The following is a 22,078-nucleotide window of genomic DNA, read 5'->3' on the forward strand; positions in this document are numbered from 1 at the left end:
GCATATCTTGATCTGTTTGACAGTTACATCAGTATATATACTTGACAGAATTCATCAAACTGTATTCTTAAGATTTGTACATTGTACTGCATGTAAATGATGCTTCAATAAAGTCCTGTTAGCATAAAAAATAAAGGCTACCAGAGCATACTTTTCTCTATGTAGACTAAAGGGGGTAACCACAGATGATTCCATCACTCTAACACAACTATTTCATGTATTCTTTTCTCATATGCCTGCACACATGTGCACAAACACACCACAGGCTTTTTTCTTTTTCTTTTTTTAAACCTGGCTGCAATCCCAGCATACATAGGTTTTTCTGTCCTTGATATTATATCTTAAATCTTCTTCTATGGACATGGTCTTCATAATCATATGATTGCTTCCATTTTTTTCACTTTATAAATAATATTCCAGTCCACATTTTTATGTATAAAGTTTATATTTTATTATTTCTTTGGGATAAATTTCCAGATACAGGGTGAGTGAGTAAAAGATTATGAAGATTTTAATGACTCTATATGGTGATGGTTAAGATATTGGGCTTTGGGGTTCAGAACAAGCTGGGTTCAAATTCTGGTTGTGCTTGACCTTGGATGAGCTACTAAGAATCTAGATCAATATGGCCTTTAGAGTTGTTTTGAGGATTAAATGAGATGATGTGCATATGTGAAGGGTTTAGTATGTAACCTACACGATAATCACTGGGTAAAATATTGTGAAACTACTTTCTAAAAGGATGCTACCAGCTTCACTCCCCGAGGTGATGCAGAAGTACCAGTTTTCCAACATTATCCCAGGATTGTGTGTTAGAATCTCAATTATTTTATGGATGAAATGAGATATTCTATTGCTGTTTCAATAGCATTATTTGACTACTAGGAAGTTGGATGTTTTTCAGTTTTCTTGATTTAAAAAATCTAAATTTATGCTTTAGAAAATACCTCTGTCTGCTTTTTAAATGCCTTTTATTCATTGTTAATTTATGGACAAGGCTTCAATACTATGTCTTCTGGTTCAGGTTAAGCATCACTATAGGACAGGACCCAATAAAAGAAGGAAAAATGGGTTTGTGTTATTTCTGACCTGGCCAATAAGAAAGAGAAGTGAAACACAGCATGACCCCATTGGGTCGCTTTTCCTACCAGCCCAGCAACTGATTTCTCAGAGCCTCTGGCCCACAAGTGTTTTCTCAGCAGTCAAGTCTGGTCTAGTTGTGGGGGGTGGGAGGGCGGGGTGGGCTGGAGGAGGTTCATTTCAGTGCCAGGGTGCATTCCTTTACTGTCATTAGCTAATTAAATGAGTTAATCCCTAAAGCCTTGTTAGGGCTGGCTCACAGATCTCTTTAGTGTTATTAACAGAGAGACATGCTGTACAGTGGCTGAGAGTGGAGTTCCTGGTCCCATTCCTAGTTTGGCTAACTGGCAGACCTTTCCATTCTTTCTGCCCACCAGATTCTCTGGGTAAAGTAGTAATGTCACAGGGGCTGTCAAACTTGGGGCTGCCTTACCTCGCTGATCCAGACCATAGTTTTTTTTTCCTTAGCCTATTTATTGATTTTGTAATTTGGTTCTTTTTTTCTCAAACGATACTTGATTCTTTTAAATTCCAGTGTGACCAGAATTTCAGAATAGCAAGAGCCGGGGGCTAAGAATTTCGCTGCACTTTATTTCTTACTAGTTGCAGCACTCAGACAGCATCTAGCTGTTATCTGCCCTGTTTCCTGCCTTCTGCTGTGAGGAGGACAGCTGCGAGTAGTAGAAGGGTCCTGCCGCAGAGCCTGCGCTGCTCTCTGAGACCAGAGAATGGACAACACAGGGGTGTTGCCTGCTGCCTACAGCTGAATTCCCAGGGGCTGGGCTGGGCTGTTATTCCATCAGTAGGAGGCTGTGTTGTGGCCTTTGATGCATTCTGCATTTCTGGAACTGTGGGTCCAGGATAACATACAATCACATGTCTGTATACTTATCAGGGATAGAAAAGGGACCAGTTTTTCCCTAATCTATTTGTAACTGTGCCCAGAATAGAAATTGTATTGAAATTGAATTATCACTTCCTTTCTTTGTGACAAAGAGACACGTTTCTCCCTAATCCATACACATCAAAAATAGCAAGCAGGAAGCAGGAAGCAGGCACCACCACCTCGGTGGGTCGTCACTGGTTATGCCCGACGGTTCCTGGAGAAGGAAAAGCCATTTTACAGGTGAGGACACTGAGGCTCAGAGTATTCTTGCCCCGGTTACCCAGCTAGAAGTTTGCAGAAACAGCCCTTCCCATGCAGGGCTGTCTGGATTTAAGTAGGTTCTTTCCTGCTGCAGAGGAAGGTGTTCCTTTAGACCAAAGAGCTCTTCACTCCCTCCTCACCCCCTCTACTTAGGAGTCGGTAGCAGGGCTGGTCTCTGTGTCTCTTCTGGTATAGAGCATGAATGTGCCTTGCTTGGGGCTGAACTGAGCATGCCCTCTTCAACAGACCCACAGTGTCAGGCATCACTAAAAGCTGAGTATATCTGAGGTCATTTTCACACTCTGGGTCAGCACTGAGTCCAATAAACTCTCATGATCTATTGCAGCCAACCAGGTTGGGTCATGTGACTCCTTTGCTGGGAGGTCTTTAAAGATAACCATGTTACTCTCTGGCTGGGGACCAAGCTCTCTCAGCAAAACCTGGGCCACAGGCAAACCAGCTCATTTCTATTCTAGAAAAATCAAATCATAAATTTTAGTCCTGTTCATTTGGTAACCACAGGAGGCAGGTGAGGAAGAACTCTGTTGGAAGGCTGGGCAAACAGATTCCCATGATGAGAGACACTAGTCAACCTCTAAAGGGTGGTGGAAGCCACTGCTCATCAAGGCCAAGGGTCTGAGAAGTCCATCACGTGTGGTTGAGTTTTGCGTCTTAGATCAGGTGATCCGGGGCTGACCTAGGCTCCACACTTAAATTGTTGTGTGACACAGGCAAGATCAGAATCTCTCTGGGTCTCCATTTCTTCATTTAAAAAAAAGACAGGGCAGGGTGATGGTTGGCTTAACTCATTTTTGTTGTCCCTTTCAGATCATACTTTTTTACTAATTTAAAATGTTTAATTTAAAGCACACCTCAAATATTGAGATACAATAACAATAAATTGCATTTTATGATCTTGGTTTTTCTCTGGGATCATTGTCTCTTTAGTATGCCTCCTCAGGTATTAAAAAATAATAATTCAGCTCTATTTTTGAGTATGCCACTTTCCCAGACCACTGAGAGATTGTATTCTGAAAGACTCTTCAATTACTCTTTCTGCTGAAATTCTCTATATTGTTGTCCACTTGTAATTTACGTTTTATTATGGAAAATTTGAAATATATGCGATGGAATTGTATAATGAGCTCCCATGGACCCATCAACCAGGTTCAACAGTTATCCACATTGTGTCAGTCTGGTTTCATCTCCCCAGTTCCCTGCACATTTTTGCAGAGGGGAGTGCTGGAGTATTTTTAAGCAGATCTCAGACTTCATATCATTTTACTGTTAAATACTTTCCTTTCTATATCTAACAGAAAAGGCCCTCCCTTTTTGTAAAACATAACTACAATGCTATCATTGCACCCACAAAATTAACAGTGATGCAAGAGTTCTTTGAAATTTTAGTGAATTCAGAGTGGAAGGGGTAATGGGATGAAGGCGCTCAGACCTGGGTTTACCCCCTTTCCTCCAGGAAAAGTGGTAGAATTCATTGAGAAGGGTCTTGGGGTTTAAGCTGGCACTTGCCCCACCCTTACAAGACTTTCAGGAAGCAAATATGGGAAAGGCCTTCTGGAGCAATGGGTATAACTAGCACTTACGGAGCACCTACTGTGTACATCTCCATATGCATCACCTCCTTTAACCTTCACACCAAAGCTGAGAAGTAGAAACCAAGGCCCTGGGAGAGGTTCCCACATATTACCTCTGATTCGTCAACAATAGAATATCATAATGTTACCCTGACTCTATGCTGAAGCAATAGGAGATTTCTATTTAGTGTCAGTGTACAAGGCTATTTCATTCATGCCTTAATCCAGATGTTTAACTGCTGTGAAACAATAACCTGTTCATTTTTTGAGATTCCTTGGGAAATAGTTAAATGAGGATAATAATATCTTAAGTGGAGAGAGGGTGAAAATGCCCAGGCTCTTCCAGCCCAGGCTAAGGGATTCCACCCAGTCTTCCCTTCTTTCTAATCCCCTTTCCCCAAATGGATAGAAGGCAAATCTTAGGGTTTATAAATCACTTGTTAGGGTTAGAGGACATTTGTAGGTTTGTGCTTGAAAGATTTGAATTTTTGCCTTGGGAATCTGTAAGCTTTTACTCAGTAAGGAGCATCTTTAATTAGCAAAATGGAGAAATGCCCCCGTAAATGTGCTTGGCAGTGGGAAGAGGCCCCTTGAAGTATTCCGGAAGAAAAACAAAAAAGAGGAATGGACTAAGGAGGGAGGCAAAAAGCAAAGAAGGGAGGGAGGGAGGGAAACAAAATCAAAGAACCTTCATAAATCCCAGATTGATTTTATGACCCAGCTTGAGATGAACTCTGGTAATTTACCTTGTTTGTGTTTAAATGGCGTCATGCAGACCCAAAGGAGTAGGCAGATACCTAAATACCTGCCTTGGTAATGAGACCATCTGGCACGTTTACTGTGGCGCTGCTGAAGCTTAAACTTCAGGGCCCCTTCCTTGCACTGATCCCTCCCAAAACCTTGGGAGAGACTCTGGAATGTGTTCCTCTGCTCATGTGTACAAGCTTCAAACCACACAAAACCGGGTCCATCCCTGTGACTTGGGAATTGAGTTCTCAAGAGAATAATGTGTCCATAATCATACCTTGATAAGTTCCAGATTTTCCTAGTAGTGGAGCTTCCCTTTCTTCCTTTTAATTTCTCTGTGTAATTTGCAAGGATTTAACCTCATTTCTATTTCATTTGTGCAGATGAAATTATGCAACAGGAAATCAGGCCCCTGGTGGCAGTGGATATAATTGAACAACTTCACAGACAATTCGCCATTCTTTCAGGTGAGGGGCAAATTCATTTGCATTTCCAGATTTTGTTGGGGGGCTCCTGCTGGGAAGGCCTGGTCTCTTGAATCTTGAACATTATACTCAAGTCTCAGTCAGCCCTTAAACCTCACCCAGGACTAGAAGGAACTGAGGACTATCCAGCTAGGAGGCTGGGGTCTCAAAGATGTCATTCGTTTTGCTGTTGGGTGTAATTTGATCCTTCCCAAGGGAGTACAATTCTTTGAACTTGTAAAGAACAGAGCTGAAAAGATCTTGAGGAAGGAAAAAGAAATAACTACTGACATTAGCTGCTACCATGATGTTCTTCTGATGTTCTTGTTGGATATTCTTCCAAGATCCAACCATAAGAAAGTCTTGGTTTTGAGGGTTCATGAACATTGCTGAGGTTATTTGTTCTCTGAGAGATTTGTCTTAGCTCTTAAGGACCTAATTTTAATATATTGATTTCCATTAAGCATTTGATTGCTTAATGAAAAACTGCTTAGGTAGTTTGCTTCTCTGGGCCTCAGTTTCCTCATTGGAATAATGAATGGGATCATTATCATTGTTGAGGATTAAATGACATAAGGTATGAAAAGTGCTCAGTATTGCAACTGCCAAATAAATGTTTGACTCTTTTTCTGGATACATTTTAATCCCATACAAATGTTTATTTTGGGGTTATATTATGGAAAATGGTTTTAGGTATGATACAGTTGTTATCAGGAACCACAGCCGTGCTCACGGTGAATATGGTGTATAACGCCACAGTTGAGTCAGGAATAGAGATAACTGTCACCCTTTAATGTAGAACATAGAGCTGTGGAAACTCACGCTGTATCAGAGGCCACCTCTGTGTTAGGGCAGGCACTTGGACCATGGCAAACAGTCTTTTCGTTTCTGAGCTGCTTTTGTCTTGTGGCCTCTAGTTTGCCCTTCTCGTGAGAGAGAAGCATGGGTTAGCTGTGGCAGCATTTGCAGCAGGGCAAGGCTGGGAGGGTATGAGGTTCTCTGCGTCAGTGCTTTTTGGGAATTGGTGAGCCTGCTTTTCGTCTTTAACTGTTCCTCTTTCCCTGGCAGAAGCAGCAGCTGTCAGCCACAAGGCCGTCGTGGGTGCCTGTGTAGTTGTGGTTGTAAAACAGAAATCTCTGCGATTAGGTCTTTTCCCGCTGCTGTGGTAGCCCCACTGCGGCCTCTGCTCTGGGTCACAGCAGTTTTCCTTTTCCTGATTCAGGGAAGCAGGGTGAGGATGTTCCAGCTGCAGACTTTTCTGCAGATTCCACTGAGCTCTGGAAAGAGCCAGAGGCCCCATCGACCAGGAAGGCTGTGAAGGAGAGAATGGAGCCTTTTCCCAATGAGGCCCAGTTTCCTGGCCTACTGTGCTCTGTCAGTGTGCTCCCAGGGCTGGTGGGAGAGCAGGGCTCATTGCATGAAGGCTGACCCAGATTTGTGGCCAGATGGTTTGAAGCCTCTGCATGATGAAGCCTGTGAGCAGGGGGCCACCAGCAGGAAGTGAATAGTGACCAGGGCTGGGGCCTCTGGTAGCTTTGACCTGGGAAGACAACCTGTATGTTCCCAGTGAACTTGGGATATTTCTAGGTTCAGTGCTTAGCTAGGAAACAAGAGAATATAAGCAGGTTAGTGTGGTGGAAACACTCCAGGCTTTGGACTCAGACAATTCTGGGTTCACATTTCAACACAACTAGTAGGTTGCTCTGAACCTCAGGTTTCTCATCTGTAAAGTGGTTAAAGAAAATGCCTAGCATGGTATCTGGCTACGAGACAACTTAGCCTATAGGACGTGTTTGTTTGTTTGTTTAAAACCACAGAACAAGAGGTCAGGAGGTAAAAATTCCTAGTATTGGATCAGTTGTTCAGCGACATGAAGGCTGGCATCTTTGTGATTCTCTTGATGTTTCTCTTGTTTTTAAAGTCTTAATCTCAACATGGCTGCTGCAGCTCCAGACATCAAGTCTGTGTCCAAAGCAGGAAGAAGGAAAAGGAACAATGCTGGCTGCTTCTGTTCCTTTTGCCAGGAGAGCAAAAACTTTCCCAGAAGTTCTTAGCCGACTTCTGCTTATGTCTCATTCCAGAACTATGTCATGTAGCCATTCCTAGCAGCAAGGGAGTCTGAGAAGGCAAGCATTTAGCTTGTTCCACCATAGTAGAAGGTGATCAGAGAAGAGGGGTTTGGGAATAAATTAGCGATTTATCAGTGTCTGCCATAATGCTTTTCCTTTAATTATGAGGAATTATCCTTTTCTTTTTCTTTTCTTTTAATGGTTATTTTCTCCCTTGGAATCATTGTGTCTGACTTTCTTTCTCTTTCTCTTTCTCTCTCTTCTCTCTCTCTTTCTCTCTCTCACAACACCTTTAATCCCTTTAGAAATAACTAATAATGAAGGAATAAAGTACTCTTAGCCTTGTGGAGTCCTCAGTGTTTCCCCCCATACACACAGCGGTGGAGCCCAGGGTTGGTAGAGGTGGAGTTCCCCAGGGCAAGTGGGAAGGCTCCCCCCTCCGCGCCCCCCGCCGGAAACAATGGAGGGTGTCAAACCAAGAAAGAAAGCAGAGTCAAAACTCATATCTAAATCAAAGATGGAGCTAGTAACTTGGTACATGGGAAATGAGAACCAATGCAAGAAGGTCTAGAGCAGTGCTGTTTAATAGAAATATAATGGGACCCACATATGTGCTTTTAAATTTTGTAGTAACTATATTAAAAAAAAGGAACATATGAAATTAATTTTAATAATATATTTTATTTAACCCAATATACCTAAAATATTACCATAATATGTCATCAATATTCAAAATTATTAGTGAGATATTTTACATTTTTTTTTGTACTAAGTCTTCAAAATCTAGTTTGTATTTTATACTTACAGCACATCTCAGTTTGGGCTGGTCACATTTCAGATGCTCAACAGACACGTGTTTAGTGGCTGTCGTATTGGGCAGTGCAGGCTGCAGAAATGGTTCTCAAACATGTTGGACTAAATGCCTTCTTTTTATAACAAATGATTTGTATCGCCCCCCACCATCCTGAAATGAAATTTATAGGTACTATAACCTCTTAGTTAGTGTGGGCTACGCAGCTGTTACAAATAGACTCCAAAGTGTATAGTGGCTCAAACAAACACAATAGAAATTTAGTTCTTACTCTTGGAATAGTCCAGCATGTGTGCTCCTGGTCAGCAGATGACTTTTCTCCATGTGAAAGTTCAGGAATGAAAATCCATTCACGTTGTGGCTCTTATTATCATTATTATTATTATTTTTGTGTGTGAGTGTGTGTGTGTGTGTGTGTGTGTGAGGAAGATTATCCCTGAGCTAACATCCATTGCCAATCCTCCTCTTTTTGCTGAGGAAGATTGGCCCTGGGCTAACATCTGTTGCCAATCCTCCTCTTTTTGCTGAGGAAGATTGGCCCTGGGCTAACATCTGTGCCCATCTTCCTCTACTTTATATGGGACACCACCACAGCATGGCTTGACAAGCGGTGTGTCGGTCTGCGCTCGGGATCCGAACCTGCGAACCCTGGGCTGCTGAAGTGGAGCACACGAACTTAACTGCTATGCCACGGGGCCAGCCTCCTCTTATTACTATTATTCCTTTTGTGGCCTTCTTATTATCGGCATCTGGAAAGCAGACAGGGAAAGAGAGCATACTGCTTCCTAAGAGCCTCGGCTCAGCCACAGCACACACCACATCCCAATGACTTGAATCTGGCTCAGTTATGTGGATACACTTGACAGCAAGGGAAGCTGGGAAATGTAGTTTAGCTGTGTGCCCAGGAAGAGGGTGAACAGCCATGCCCTACTTACATATATACTTAAAAAATAAAATGTCAGTCGACTTCCAGCGACCCTGTGTACAGCAGAGCCGAACCCTGCCCTGTCTTTTTGTGCCATCCTGTCACCTTCTGGTGCTATATCAGACAATTCTCTGCTCTATTTATAGGGTTTTCATGGCCAGTTTTTTTCAGAAGTGGGTGGCCAGGCCTTTCTTCCTGGTCTTGCTTAGTCTGGGAGCTCTACTGAAACCTGTCCACCATGGGTGACCCTGCTGTTATTTGAAATACGGGTAGCATAGCTTTCAGCAGCACAGCCCCAGGCAGCTGCCACAGTATGATGACTAACAGACAGTGATATGGTTCCCCGACCAAAAACGAACCCGGGCTGCAGTGGTAAGAGTGCTGAATCTTAATCACTAGACCACCAGGGCTGGCTATTTCTAGCTACACTGGAAGAGATAATGAAATAGTCAGGTGCTTGCCCCTGTAGGTGTAGACACCATGAATATGACAGGTGCACATTATGGGGTGTAGTATGGGTGATCAGATACCCGGAGTGGCCTTACTAGAGTGATTTTCTGAAATAGTTAATAATCGTTGATAAAGTTCTGAACAAAGTAAATTATTTTCTTCTCTCAGCTTATAGGGTAGTTGCATTCCTGGAAAATTCAGTATACATTAAAACTGTTTAAAAATACTTTGTGGGCCGGCCCTGTGGCTTAGCGGTTAAGTGCGCGCGCTCCGCTGCTGGCGGCCCGGGTTCGGATCCCGGGCGCGCACCGAAGCACTGCTTCTCGGGCCATGCTGAGGCCGCGTCCCACATATAGCAACTAGAAGGTTGTGCAGCTATGACATACAACTATCTGCTGGGGCTTTGGGGGGAAAAATAAATAAATAAAATCTTTAAAAAAAAAAAAATACTTTGTGATTTGCAACAACATGGATGGACCCTGAGGGCATTATGCTAAGTGAAATAAGTCAGACAGAGAAAGACAAACACTGTATGATATCACTTATATGTGGAATCAAAAAAACCTGAACTCATAGAGACAGAAAACAGATTGGTGGTTGCCAGAGGCGGAAGGGTGACGGGTAGGGAAATGGGTGAAGGGGGTCATAAGGGACAAACCTCCAGTTATAAGATAAGTAAGTCCTGGGGATCTAATGTACAGCATGGTGACTAACAATACCGTATTATATATTTGAGAGTTGCTAAGAGAGTAGATCTTAAAAGTTCTCACCACAGGAAAAAAGTTTTGTAACTATGTGAGGTGATGTTAACTAAACTTATTGTGGTAACCATTTCTCAATATATACATCTATCAAATCATTATGTTGTACACCTTAAACTAAGACAATGTTATATGTCAATGATATCTCGATAAAACTGGAAAAAATATTAAAAAAATACTTTATGATTATATGTAAAAGAGAGAGTCTAGGATCAGGTCACTATAAAAACATTTTTGAGTCTCTGGTAAGACATTGGGAAATCCTATAGGATGTGGGACAATTCTTCCTTATGTCGGACAGGTCATTTAGTATCCCAGGCACTGAAGTCTCCAAAGTGCCTCACAGGGAGTGGCACTGCTGTTTTCCCAGCTAAAATCAGTTCTTTGGGGGAAGAGAAAGAGAAAATAGATACTGGAAGGCAAATGGCAGTAGCTGCCTTGCTCCTTCTCTCTTTGTTGGTCTTCACCGTTTTCCTTCAGGGTTTCCCAGCGTTCCAAATTCTCCATGTGATGGAAGTCTCCACGTAGCTGACACCCAGACCCTTATGGAATAGTCTTATCTACCCCAAGCACTTACTAGTGTTTTCCTCAGTAAAGCTAGTTCTCTTCCATTAATGAAATGTAAAAATTATACTATGTTTATTTTATTTAAGTCGTTGTTTTACTTAGTTCCAAATAGTTTGGTTTCCTTTGTCTTCCTTGAATGGGACTTGGGCACAATCTTTCTTTCTTCCTTTTGCATTCCCACGCTTCCTCACAAGGTGGCACTGAATGCCTGTCGTGGGTTGTCACAGCTGTAGGTAGGCCCAGCTTTGTTTCCTTGGTGCTTCTGCCTCTTAAGACTGATATTCAAGAGCAGTTGGTGTCCCCAGTTAACCTCAGGGCCCTCTCTGGTGTTCAGTATTGGTATTAACCAAGATACAAGAAAACTCCACCTACCTTTCTCCATTTAGATGTGAACCCCTTTAATTTAAAATTAATGATAAAAGGTAAAATCATTAAATGGTGTAATCATATCCTAATGAATATGTATGGTGTTTTGGTTCCTTGAAATGTTTTAGCCATTCTCTTGGCAAATATTGGTTATACAATTAGTACAGTGTTATAACGCATCTAACTTTAACCTTACTAGAGATGCAAATTCTCTTAACTGACATTTCTCTGAGACTTCCTATACTTGTGAAACTGCAAAGAGGAAGAATATTAGGGGAAAGCTAATAATATCCTGATCTCAATTGTTTTCAGTAAGCATAGCAAGGTAGTTCAGTCTCCTTGTCAAAGCTTGACAAACATCTAATCTGCAGGTGTCAATTTTTGAAATTTAAAATAAGCATACAGGATTAATAAAGAGCTACTTCCTGGAGAAATACCTGGTCATGTAGATAAATCTCACAGTTTCATTCCATAGTAATTGGTCTCTGAGAGCCTGACTCATATTAAGAGTTTTCACAAGAGTCTCGTGTAGAAAAACCACAGTGCTAACTTATTCTTTTCATGATACAAATACTCATGTTTGCTCAATAGCATAATTCTCTTTCTTGAAACAAATTTACATAGAATGTCAGAGTCTAAGCAGAAGATGCTTATCAGGCATGGACTTAGAACAGCAGAATAGGTTTGATGATCTTGGTGAGGGTGTCATCAGATAGACTGGTGACATGGAATGGATTCTCGTGGTGGTGGGCCAGGACCCTCTCTCCTTAGAATAGTATTGGCGGTACACGACCCGCCTTTGTTTCTCTGAGTCTCCCTTTTCCGTAGTTTCTTCGTTGATCCCACACCCTTATTAATCACACAGTCTTCATTAAAGCACACCCTGCACCGATACCTCTTTTGCACAGGTTCCCCAGCTGTCTCAGTTCTCGGTGCCTTAGTAGCTCAGTAATTTTTTCATGGCCCTTCTTGGCCAAAAGCAATACCTAGCAGGTAAAACAACTTAATAAGTCTATATGTCCTTAGTTGCTCTTTGAAAAAATAATATACATAAAGTGAAAGAAAAAGTAAAATTTCAGTTTCGTTTTTAAGTAACCACAGTTCTCTCACACCTTGGGCTCAAACTAGACATCACCACCCTCATTTCCTGTTCCACAATGGTTTTCATGCTGCACTTGCTTTTTATCCCAGCAGCCACCAAAAACCCAGCTTTACAAAGCTACAGTGCCATTCAAAAGAATATAACGCAGTTTAATGTTGAAATTGTGAACTACCTCAAGCTGGTAGCATGCACGGTGTCTGACAGGCGCCAACTGTTGCTGTTTCCCTCAAAAATTTAAAATACTCACAGTGTTTCTGTGAGTTCACTGTGGTACCCTGGGTACTTGGCACACAGTTTGGGAACCATGCGGCTAGAACTTAGTCATGTGGCTACATCTGGCTGCAAGGAGATTGGGAAATTGAATCTAATTTAATCTAGGTGGCTCTGCTCCAGTGAATTAAATTTATTTATTTATTTCTTTGTGAGGAAGATCAGCCCTGAGCTAACATCCATGCCAATCCTGCTCTTTTTGCGGAGGAAGACCAGCCCTGAGCTAACATCTATTGCCAATCCTCCTCCTTTTTTTCCCCTTTTGCTCCCCAAAGCCCCAGTAGATAGTTGTATGTCATAGTTGCACGTCCTGCTAGTTGCTGTATGTGGGGCACCACCTCAGCATGGCCTGACAAGCGGTGCGTCAGTGCGCGCCCGGGATCCGAACCCCGGGCCGCCAGTAGTGGAGCGTGAGCATTTAACTGCTAAGCCACGGAGCCGGCCCCGAATTGAATATTAATTTTTACATTTTTATTCTCACAGGGATGGCTTATCTTCCTGTTTATAAGTTGTTGAAGGGCAGCTGATTATTGCCTTCTTGTAATAATAATTATAATAAAAGTCACATTTATTGAGCATTTATATGTAATAAGCACTCTCCTAAGGTGATTTTCATATATGTTCTCGATGTTCACAATACCTTTTGAGGTAGGTGCAAGTATTATTCCCATTATATATATATATACGTATATATATATATATATATATGTGAGGAAACTATTTAGGTTATCTTGCCTAAAATCACATAGAAATTAAGTGAAAAAGCAGGATTTGAACCAGGCTGTCTGATTTTAGAGCTAACTCTCTTGACCACCATGCCATTTTACCTTTGACATTTACTGACTACAAAAATGAAGAACAATATTACATATTCGTGTTGGCATTATTTACCATTCTACCTATGCTAAAATAATTAAATCAATATTACCTTTTATACAGTAACCATCTTCAAAGGATTGAAACTGAATTCTCACACCACCCCTGAGAAAGCATGACGGAGAAGAGATATTTGTTCAAAATAGTTCAGCGTCAACCTTCCCACATTCTAGTCTGAAATAATATAGATAGAAAGGGGGAGGCCAATACACATCTCCTGACTTGGTATTAGTCAAAGTCCCTTACCTGCAGGGGAGTGACGTGAAAATGTTTTGCTAACATCTTGACCACCCATTTTTGTTGCAGGAGGCCGAGGGAAAGACGGAGCCCCTATCATCACTTTTCCAGAGTTTGTGGGGTTCAAACACATCCCAGATGACGACTTCTTGAATGTCGTGACGTACCTGACTAGCATCCCCAGGTGAGCTGAACACAGCGTTCTGCTGCCTCCCTAGTCTCTGGCTTTATCCCACCTTTCCCATGTGGCAGGGCTGGGTTGAGATGGATTCTTCCATGAGCACAGCTCACACTGGTATGTAACTTGGCCAGTTTCTCTTATCCGTCAGTCACAGACAAGGGATGTGGAAAGAGACTAGCAGACAATGATAAATGAGTTTCAGTTTGACACATAGAAGTTACTTAATCAACATTGTCGAGAGAATGAAAAATGGATTGAACAGCTCATGCTGCCTTTGTCCCTTCAGGTTCCTGGCTCTAGATGATTAAGGGGATTCTGGCTTCCTGGGGCCTATTGTCTGGGACACATGGCCGGTGCTCAAGGAGCTCAAGCCATGTTAAGAGTTATTTAATTTATCTCCCCTAAATAGGGCATTTGGGGCAGATTTTATAATTGTCATCGTCAGATGGAAAAACTAAAGCACAGAGCAAAGAAACTAAAAGACTGGGAATAAAACCTATGCTTATAGCCGAGAGCATGACAGAAATGTTTTTGAGCATCTGCTATGTCCGCCTTCTTCAGCCCACGTCTCCCATCTTTATGCCACTTAAGTCAATAAATACCCAGACCTCCAGTGTCCATTCTCCGGCAGAGCAGAGTCAGCCAGGAAAGGCCCCGCCCTCCATGGGTTTGGCTTATGATACCATGTCTCACTTAACTGCTGTGTGATTAAGAATTTACACGACAGTCTTGTGTGTGCTGTTTGCTTGCTTTCCATCTGCCTTATGTGATTTGGAGGTTAACACCTGCTTTGAGATTGAAAGGCTGCCTGCAGTCTGATCCTACCTGTGGAGATTAGGAAGTTAATAGTTTGCTTTAAGCAAACCCACCTTAAAAGATTTTTTTTGTTTTGTTTTTTTACTCTTCCTACTTCAGGGAAGGCTATGGATTTATTTTTAATGCACTTCTTCAAAGTTCAGTACTTAAATTATATTCACCAAATCCCTCCCTCTCCTCCTCCCATCCCCGCATATGGTGTGCGTTATGCAAATGTTGGGCTTCATTGGTTGGAGGGAAGGATGCAGTAGTCTCTGGGCGTTGCTCATGTGGGTCTCTCTGCGGGAACACCTTTCCTACCCTCTGGGCTTGGCTAACTCCTACGCAGTCATCAGCCCTCAATCTGATCTCATTTCCTCCCTGACCCCAATTCTGCTCTCACAGACTCTTTTTTCTTTCTGTTTCCACAGAACCCTGAGCTTACTTACCCCTTATAACACCGTAGTTGATAGAAATTATTCCTGCCTCTCCTGTTAGATTGTGAACTACTCAGAGTAGGGGCCAACGCTTTCTTTTCTTTTTTCTTTTTGTTTTATCTTTAGCCCTAGCACAGTAGGTTCTCAAGAAGTAATGTTGGTAGATTTCCAGTTCTGATAGGATCATTTCAATCAAAAGGTATTTGTTCTAGAGTGAGAAGGGGGACACTGACAGAGAGAGGGGAACCCCCTTCCTCACTCCTTCCTTTACCTCCCTGGGTTGTAGGGAGTTTGGATGTGCCCCTCCGTTCTCATTATATTTGTTTTAAACTCACTAATTTTCTAATTCTACTTAACCCCCCAAATGCAGTCATATGCTAAATAAAATGGGTGATTTTCATCTTACACTTGCAGCCTTTTCTGAGTCACACTGAGGACCATACATTAAGTGTGTCACATGAACCAGGGTGGAGAGAAGCAGTGAGGGGTAGAAACTGTTGCCTCACAGATGTAGAAGATAAGAGAAAACCAGGGGCTGCTGTTTTGGCCTGATTTCTTTTTTCTGCTCTATGTTCCTTGTATAATTTCTGGTAAGCTAGGGAGTATTTTAGTTTCCTAGAATGCTGTTTGTCTCTTGAGAAAGAGTAGCCATCTGACCAGTTATTCCCCTTCCTCTTTCTGGAGTTTGCTCATACCCACTCACTGCCCTACCCCTTGTACCTTTCAACGTAAGACAGAGACAATGGGTAAGAAGGCCTGAAAGAGGAGTTTGACCTGAACTTTGCTGTCTCAATTTCTATTCCAGGTTCCAAAGAGTGAAACCACCTTTGTTCCTTTTATGATTCATATTTATCAAAATTTGCATCTTCCTGAATGTTACAGTGGTTACCAGGCTCCAGAGCCCTTCCCAGGTTGCAAAATGTTTTATAGGCAATTGGCAAAGAGCTCATGACATATAGCAGGGAAGAATTGGTGCAATAGTTTTATTTATTTATTTATTTATTTTTTCCCCCAAAGCCCCAGTAGATAGTTGTATGTCATAGCTGCACATCCTTCTAGTTGCTGTATGTGGGACGCGGCCTCAGCATGGCCAGAGAAGCGGTGCGTCGGTGCGCGCCCAGGATCCGAAGCCGGGCCACCAGCAGCGGAGCGCGAGCACTTAACGCTAAGCCACGGGGCCTGCCCAGAATTGGTGCAATAGAAGAGGAGAACGGCCAGATACTCAGAGCAGGGAAAGGATGTCTCTGTGCCTGAAGTTACTAAGGATCTTGCGTTGTGGCTGGGTTGGATGAACACAGGATGGATTCCCACAGGAGCTCATTCTTCACCAGATCTTTGCTGAGTGCCATCAGTGTGTACGGTGCTGTGTCAGGTGCTATAAAGGACCAAAAAGGCCATAAGACAATGTCTCAAACCTCAGGAAACTCATCACATGACTCTGTTGTCGTGATATTTTGTGACATGTGCAAAGTACTATAGGAGCTCAGAAGAGAGAAAAGTCACTTCAGACAGGAAAAACAGGGAAAGCTTCAGGAATGAAGTGGCCTTGCAGGATGGATAAGATTTCCACAGGTAGATATGGAGAGGGACATCCGGAGAGAGAGAACAGGATGGTGTTTAAGAGCTTTGGAGGGGCTGGTTGGTTTAGCAGCAGTTAAGTTCACGCGCTCCGCTTCGGCGGCCTGGCGTTCGCAGTTTCGGATCCCGGGCGCCGACCTACGCGCTGCTTGTCAAGCCATGCTGTGGCGGCGTCCCATATAAAGTAGAGGAAGATGGGCACGGATGTTAGCCCAGGGCCAATCTTCCTCAGCAAAAAAGAGGATTAGCAATGGATGTTAGCTCAGGGCTGATCTTCCTCTCTCTCTCTCTCTCACACACACACACACACACACACAAAAGAGCTTTGGTCATAGCCCAAACCTGGATTGAAATCCACATTGGACTGCCCACTAGCTGTGTGATCTGGGGCAAATGACAGCTTCTATTTCAAACCCCTCTGGATTTTGAAGTTTTAAATAGAGCATGTTTGGGGAGTTACAGACTATCCAGGTTGACCAGAACAGAGTGAGCTCCTTTTCAGATAGTAGTGAGAAATGAGAGCTGGAAAGACAATTGGGAACAGACTAGGCAAGGCCTTTTCCACCAGGTTAAGGAGTTTAGGCACAGTGAGTGGGAGAGGCCATTGGAGGTTATGAGGAAGAGAATGACGATCAGATTAATTTGGTGGTGGTGTGCAGGATGGACCGGAGGGAGTGGGAGAAAGGAGGCAGAGAGACTGATCAGGGGCTTCTACACTGGGATAGGTGCCAAGTGAAGAGGGGGTGAGCTAGCATGATGGCAGGAGGACTGGGTAGAGAGGGATGGCCAGGAAAGACAGGCCTTGTTGGTGGGGTGGGGAGGAGGGAGAGTGAGAAACCAGTGATGATGCTCAGCTTTGGGAATCCTATTCACCTTAGGATCTCGTTGCTCTTACCTGTCTGGGCACGTGGAATTGAGGCCTCATTTTGGTTTTGATTGTCTCATCTTGTTTTATTTTGCTACTTTTCTTGGCTCTCCCTTACCAAAATCATGCTAGGACAATGGTTCCCATTCTTGGTTATACCTTAGGATCACCTGGAGAGTTTTCAAAAAATCCAGATGCCCAGATTATGATCAGACCCAAGTGTGCAGCCAAGGGTGAGAATTGCTGTGCTGGGAGCTGACGGGGAGAAGCTGTGGTGGAGGGAAGAGGGATTTGAGACGTGAGGAAGAAAACGTGGAATCAGACGTAGCTTTTGGATAAGATGAAGTGGTGGGAAATGTGGTGAAGTTGAAAGATTGAGGGAGGGCTGTACCCAAATCTTTTACTTTTGCTTTTATACTTCTGTATTTCTTCTGTTTAAATGCAATATAAGCCAAAAATTCTGTTTCCTGAGCTTCCCAGACTTTGGGATTTCTTTGTGAATTATATGTAGTACCTAACTATTGAATTATAAATCTTCCCACATAGATCTCATGGTATTAAAATATATGTGAATATATCATTACTACATCACCATTATGTTTCCAGTAACAACTGAGGGCCTATTTTAGCCTGTCAGGTGCCATCTAGTGTGTAAATTAGACTACTAAGAATTTTCACAGTCCATCTTATAACAATAGCAGAATAATTCTAGGGGTCAGTTTCTCAGAGGTATTACTTATGCAGGATATTGTCTTTGTGTGTGTGTGTGTGTGTGAGGAAGATCAGCCCTGAGCTAACATCCATGCTAATCCTCCTCTTTTTTTTTTTTTTTTTTTTTGCTGAGGAAGACTGGCTCTGAGCTAACATCTATTGCCAATCCTCCTCCTTTTTTTTTTTCCCCCCAAAGCCCCAGTAGATAGTTGTATGCCAGAGTTGCACATGCTTCTAGTTGCTGTATGTGGGACATGGCCTTAGCATGGCCGGGGAAGCGGTGCATCGGTGTGCACCCGGGATCCGAACCCGGGCCACCAGCAGCGGAGTGTGTGCGCTTAACTGCCAAGCCACGGGGCTGGCCCAGGATATTGTCTTTTAAAACATGTCTCCTGTGACTACAGATTGTAGCCAAGTGATTCAAAAAGGCATTAGTAAAACATTCTGAATCATTGTTTTTTCCCCAAATCAACATTTGTATAACTAAGCATGCATTTTTATTACTCTAGTCCTCTATTCAGTTTCTTCGTTTTACTCACAGTTCTAAGTTCATTATTAGAAAGGGATTGGAGAGAATACTTTTATTAGATGGTACAAGAGTCGTATTTGATAGCAGTGGTGGTTTTACAATTGTTTACTATTTCTTTATTTTTTTAATTATTTATTTATTTATTTCCCCCAAAGCCCCAGTAGATAGTTGTATGTCATAGTTGCACAGCCTTCTAGTTGCTGTAGGTGGGACGCGGCCTCAGCATGGCCAGAGAAGCAGTGCATTGGTGCACGCCCGGGATCCGAACCCGGGCCACCAGCAGCAGAGCGCGCGCACTTAACCGCTAAGCCATGGGGCCGTCCCTGTTTACTATTTCTAAAGGTCCTTTTCTATAATGAATCTGTTGAGAGGCCTGTTTAAGTTAGAAGAATTCTCCTATGTCCGAAGAATTCTCCTATGTCCGTTTTCCTCCCATAAAGCGTGATGAATAGTCTGAGATGAGTTGTATCCTCTTTTATGATAGGCTGTCTGATATTTGTACTTCAGGAAAAGAGGAGAGAAGGACAGCGTTACTATTTGGCTTGAGAATTATAATGAGGCTTGCTCCTTTGTACTGAAAGACTGAATGAGATTATAACAACTTGTCAACTTTAGAAACAAGCCTCATCAGAGAAGTGAGTTCAGTCTGGGCCTCTTACTATTATGAAGGCAATGGAAAACCTCCTGTTTTTAATTGGCTTTGAATAGTGTTAATGGGAAAGTGCTGCTTGATTGAGTAGCTAGGGTAAGATAAGTTGTTTCCTGGACTGGCTATGGAATTACCCCCTAGAGTCAAGGAGATGGAATCCTTCATTTGACTTCTAAGGATAGAGGTCCAGCGTGGGGAGTCTGGTTGGGCTGCCGCATTGCCCAAGGTGGGTAGATATGCTTCAGAGCCCTCAGGAAGGATGACTTGAGAGGCCAGGCCTTAGGCACCAACTAAGGCTCAAAATCAGAGAGCACCCCGTAGGTTTATTATGAATAAATGGTGACCCTGGCAAGTAAGTCGTATATGCCAAGAGAATCTGAGTGAACTATACTAGAGGGTAGACTAAAAATTTAATATGCCCAATTCCTGTGCTTTTCTATGTGAGACCTAGGGGTCTGATGTTATTTCTCCCCAGTAGAATGACCTGGTGTGTATATAATGGCTTTTCTTTGTTATTTGGTTAGGTGATTGCTTTAGAATACCTCTACTCCATCCTGCCTTTGTGTTGTCTGTCAGATAGGAGCCCACTTTCCCTTTTCTGATATGTTCCATTTAGGTTTCTTTAGACATTCAAACCACAACCTCTTGAATTTATGGATGCTAATGGTTGTAAAGATCTAGAATGTGGTCTACTCAGTGGTATTATCAACTATGAAGAAGATAATTGCCAAAATTCATGAAAAGTAGGCTCTTCTGTTTATTATATGATGTGGGTTGTTTTGGTGATGAGGTGGTCTGAAGAATTGAGATAAAATTGGAGAAGATATTGGGTGTGGTATGAGCTTTAAAATGTGAATATTGCTTTTTAAAAATCAAGCTTTGAATGGAGAGCAGGCTCAACATGCACTCCATCAGTCATTATGTGGTCGAGAAAGTTTCCTAAAACTCTGTGAGCCAGAGAAGTTGTTGACTTTTTACTATTTATTTTATTTTATTATTTTTAACAAATAAACTATTTGTTTATTTCCTAATTATTACATGACTTTTTACTATTTATTACTTACTATTTTAAGGAGTCCTCAGAGTGAAGAGGGAGGAGGAGTCAGAGTTAGTCCACAGTAGCTTACTAAAGGACTCGAGGCATTAGCACAAACGCCTTTCTGACTGAATAATCTTCAGAACTTCACTGGGCTGATAAAGCTTGCATTAAATTTAGTAATTATGTGCACTTGGCATTATCAGTCAGAATATTCTAAGTTAAAGGTCATCAAACTTTTTCTGTAAAGCACCAGAGAGTAAATATTTTAGGCTTTGCAGGCTGTATGGTCTCCTCCTCAACTATTGAACTCGGCTGTTGTAGCTCAAAAGCAACCATGGAGAATATGTAAGCAACTGAGTGTGGCTGTGTTCCAATAAAACTTTATTTACAAAATGGGAATGGGGTGGATCTGGCACATGGACTGTAATTTGTTGTCCCCTGGTCTAGATTGGCGGCTCTCAGACATTAGCATGCATCAGAATCGTTTGGGGGAGTTGTTAAAACACAGATTGCTGGCCCCACTCCAGAGTTTCTGATTCAGTAGGTTTGGGGTGGGGCTCAATAATTCATTTCTAACAAGTTCCCAGGAGATGCCGATGCTGCTAGTCTGAGGACCACACCTTGAGAACTGTCCACATTTACAGAGGTGGATATTAAATCAGGCAGAAGAAAGAACTTGTATAAATTCCCATAACTGGTGAAGGGCAAAGCTTAGGACTTAGATTTTCTGGCTCCTGGCTCCGTGCTACTTCCACCACCCCACAAAGCTTTCCAATGACATGGTGGTAGTTATCTTCATGATGCTAACCTATATATGTATGTATATATTTATTGATTTGTCAGCTTTAGACAGTATCTTGTGATTCCTCAATGTGAAAAATGTTTTGCATGCTAATGATGCATTCTGTCTACTTGCGCCCTTTTAACCGCCTAATTTTCGTTAGTTACATTATTATTTTTAGACCATGTAATGGTTACTATTATACATTTAAACAACATACTTAACTTCTGTCTGTGATCTAGCAACTGTAGATATCTGTTGATTTTCTACTATGTATTTCCATCTTTCTTTACTCTCTCATCCTTCAAGTTCTTCTACCTATATACCACTTCCTTTCCATTGCTAAGATGTATAATGTGTTTTACCTTTCTTCTATAAGTGGGTTTTTTTTTCTTTGACTATAGGTTGATTCTAAATCGTAGAAATCAGTAAAAAGCATGTATATACATAATATCATTAGACCTCTGGAGTGAAGGATGTAATCCTATATCATTAAACCTGTGTCACTCAAAGGTGAATGCTACAAATGTTAAGGTAAAATGGGTACTCTTTTCACATACTCCATCAGTTGCTCAAAATCATGCCACAGTTTAATTCATTTCAGACTCAGACAATGATGTCTTATATACCTTTCCCCTGGCATTTCTAATTGCCTTTCCTTTTTTCTTGTTTATAGAGTGGCATATATCTTTGTTGCATTAATAATATCTCATAGATTCTTTATCATAGAATTTGTGTAATGCATATATTTTCTTCTTGAAGACATACTTCTGAGGCCCTCTGGCCTACTCATAATTCAGGGTGGCTGCTACAAGCTGTCAACCTGGCATTGCTTTTGATTGTATCTCTGAGAAGATCATCCCCTTCTTTTTTTTGGATTTCATTTTCATTGGAAAAATTTCAAGTTATTTCTTTTTCAGAAAGAGTTTATGGTAAGGGAATCTTACAAGATCTTGAATGTCAGAAAATGGCTGCATTTTGTCCTCACGCTTGATTGGAAGCTTGTCTGAAATTTTTACTGTAGAATAACATGGATCCATTGATTTCTA

General features: G+C 42.1%; 1 protein-coding gene across 9 annotated transcripts in view; it reads left to right on the forward strand.

Annotated features, from left to right (window-relative positions):
- Positions 1-22,078, forward strand: part of MCF2L2 (MCF.2 cell line derived transforming sequence-like 2) — a 239,218-nt gene that overhangs the window by 31,938 nt on the left and 185,202 nt on the right. For 8 of the 9 annotated variants that reach the window (XM_087439950.1, XM_087439947.1, XM_087439955.1 and 5 more), the window contains 2 exons: positions 4,950-5,033; positions 13,534-13,648. In XM_087439950.1, coding sequence (XP_087296076.1) covers positions 4,958-5,033; positions 13,534-13,648 — 191 coding nt within the window. In that variant the 5' untranslated portion in view covers positions 4,950-4,957. Of the gene's footprint in view, positions 1-1,927; positions 2,207-4,949; positions 5,034-13,533; positions 13,649-22,078 lie in introns of those variants that run through there. The other variant, XM_087439949.1, reaches the window with a different exon arrangement.

The sequence above is a fragment of the Ceratotherium simum genome, chromosome 15 (assembly GCF_057802395.1).
Source record: "Ceratotherium simum simum isolate JZ-2026a chromosome 15, ASM5780239v1, whole genome shotgun sequence".
Classification (NCBI taxonomy): Eukaryota; Metazoa; Chordata; class Mammalia; order Perissodactyla; family Rhinocerotidae; genus Ceratotherium; species Ceratotherium simum.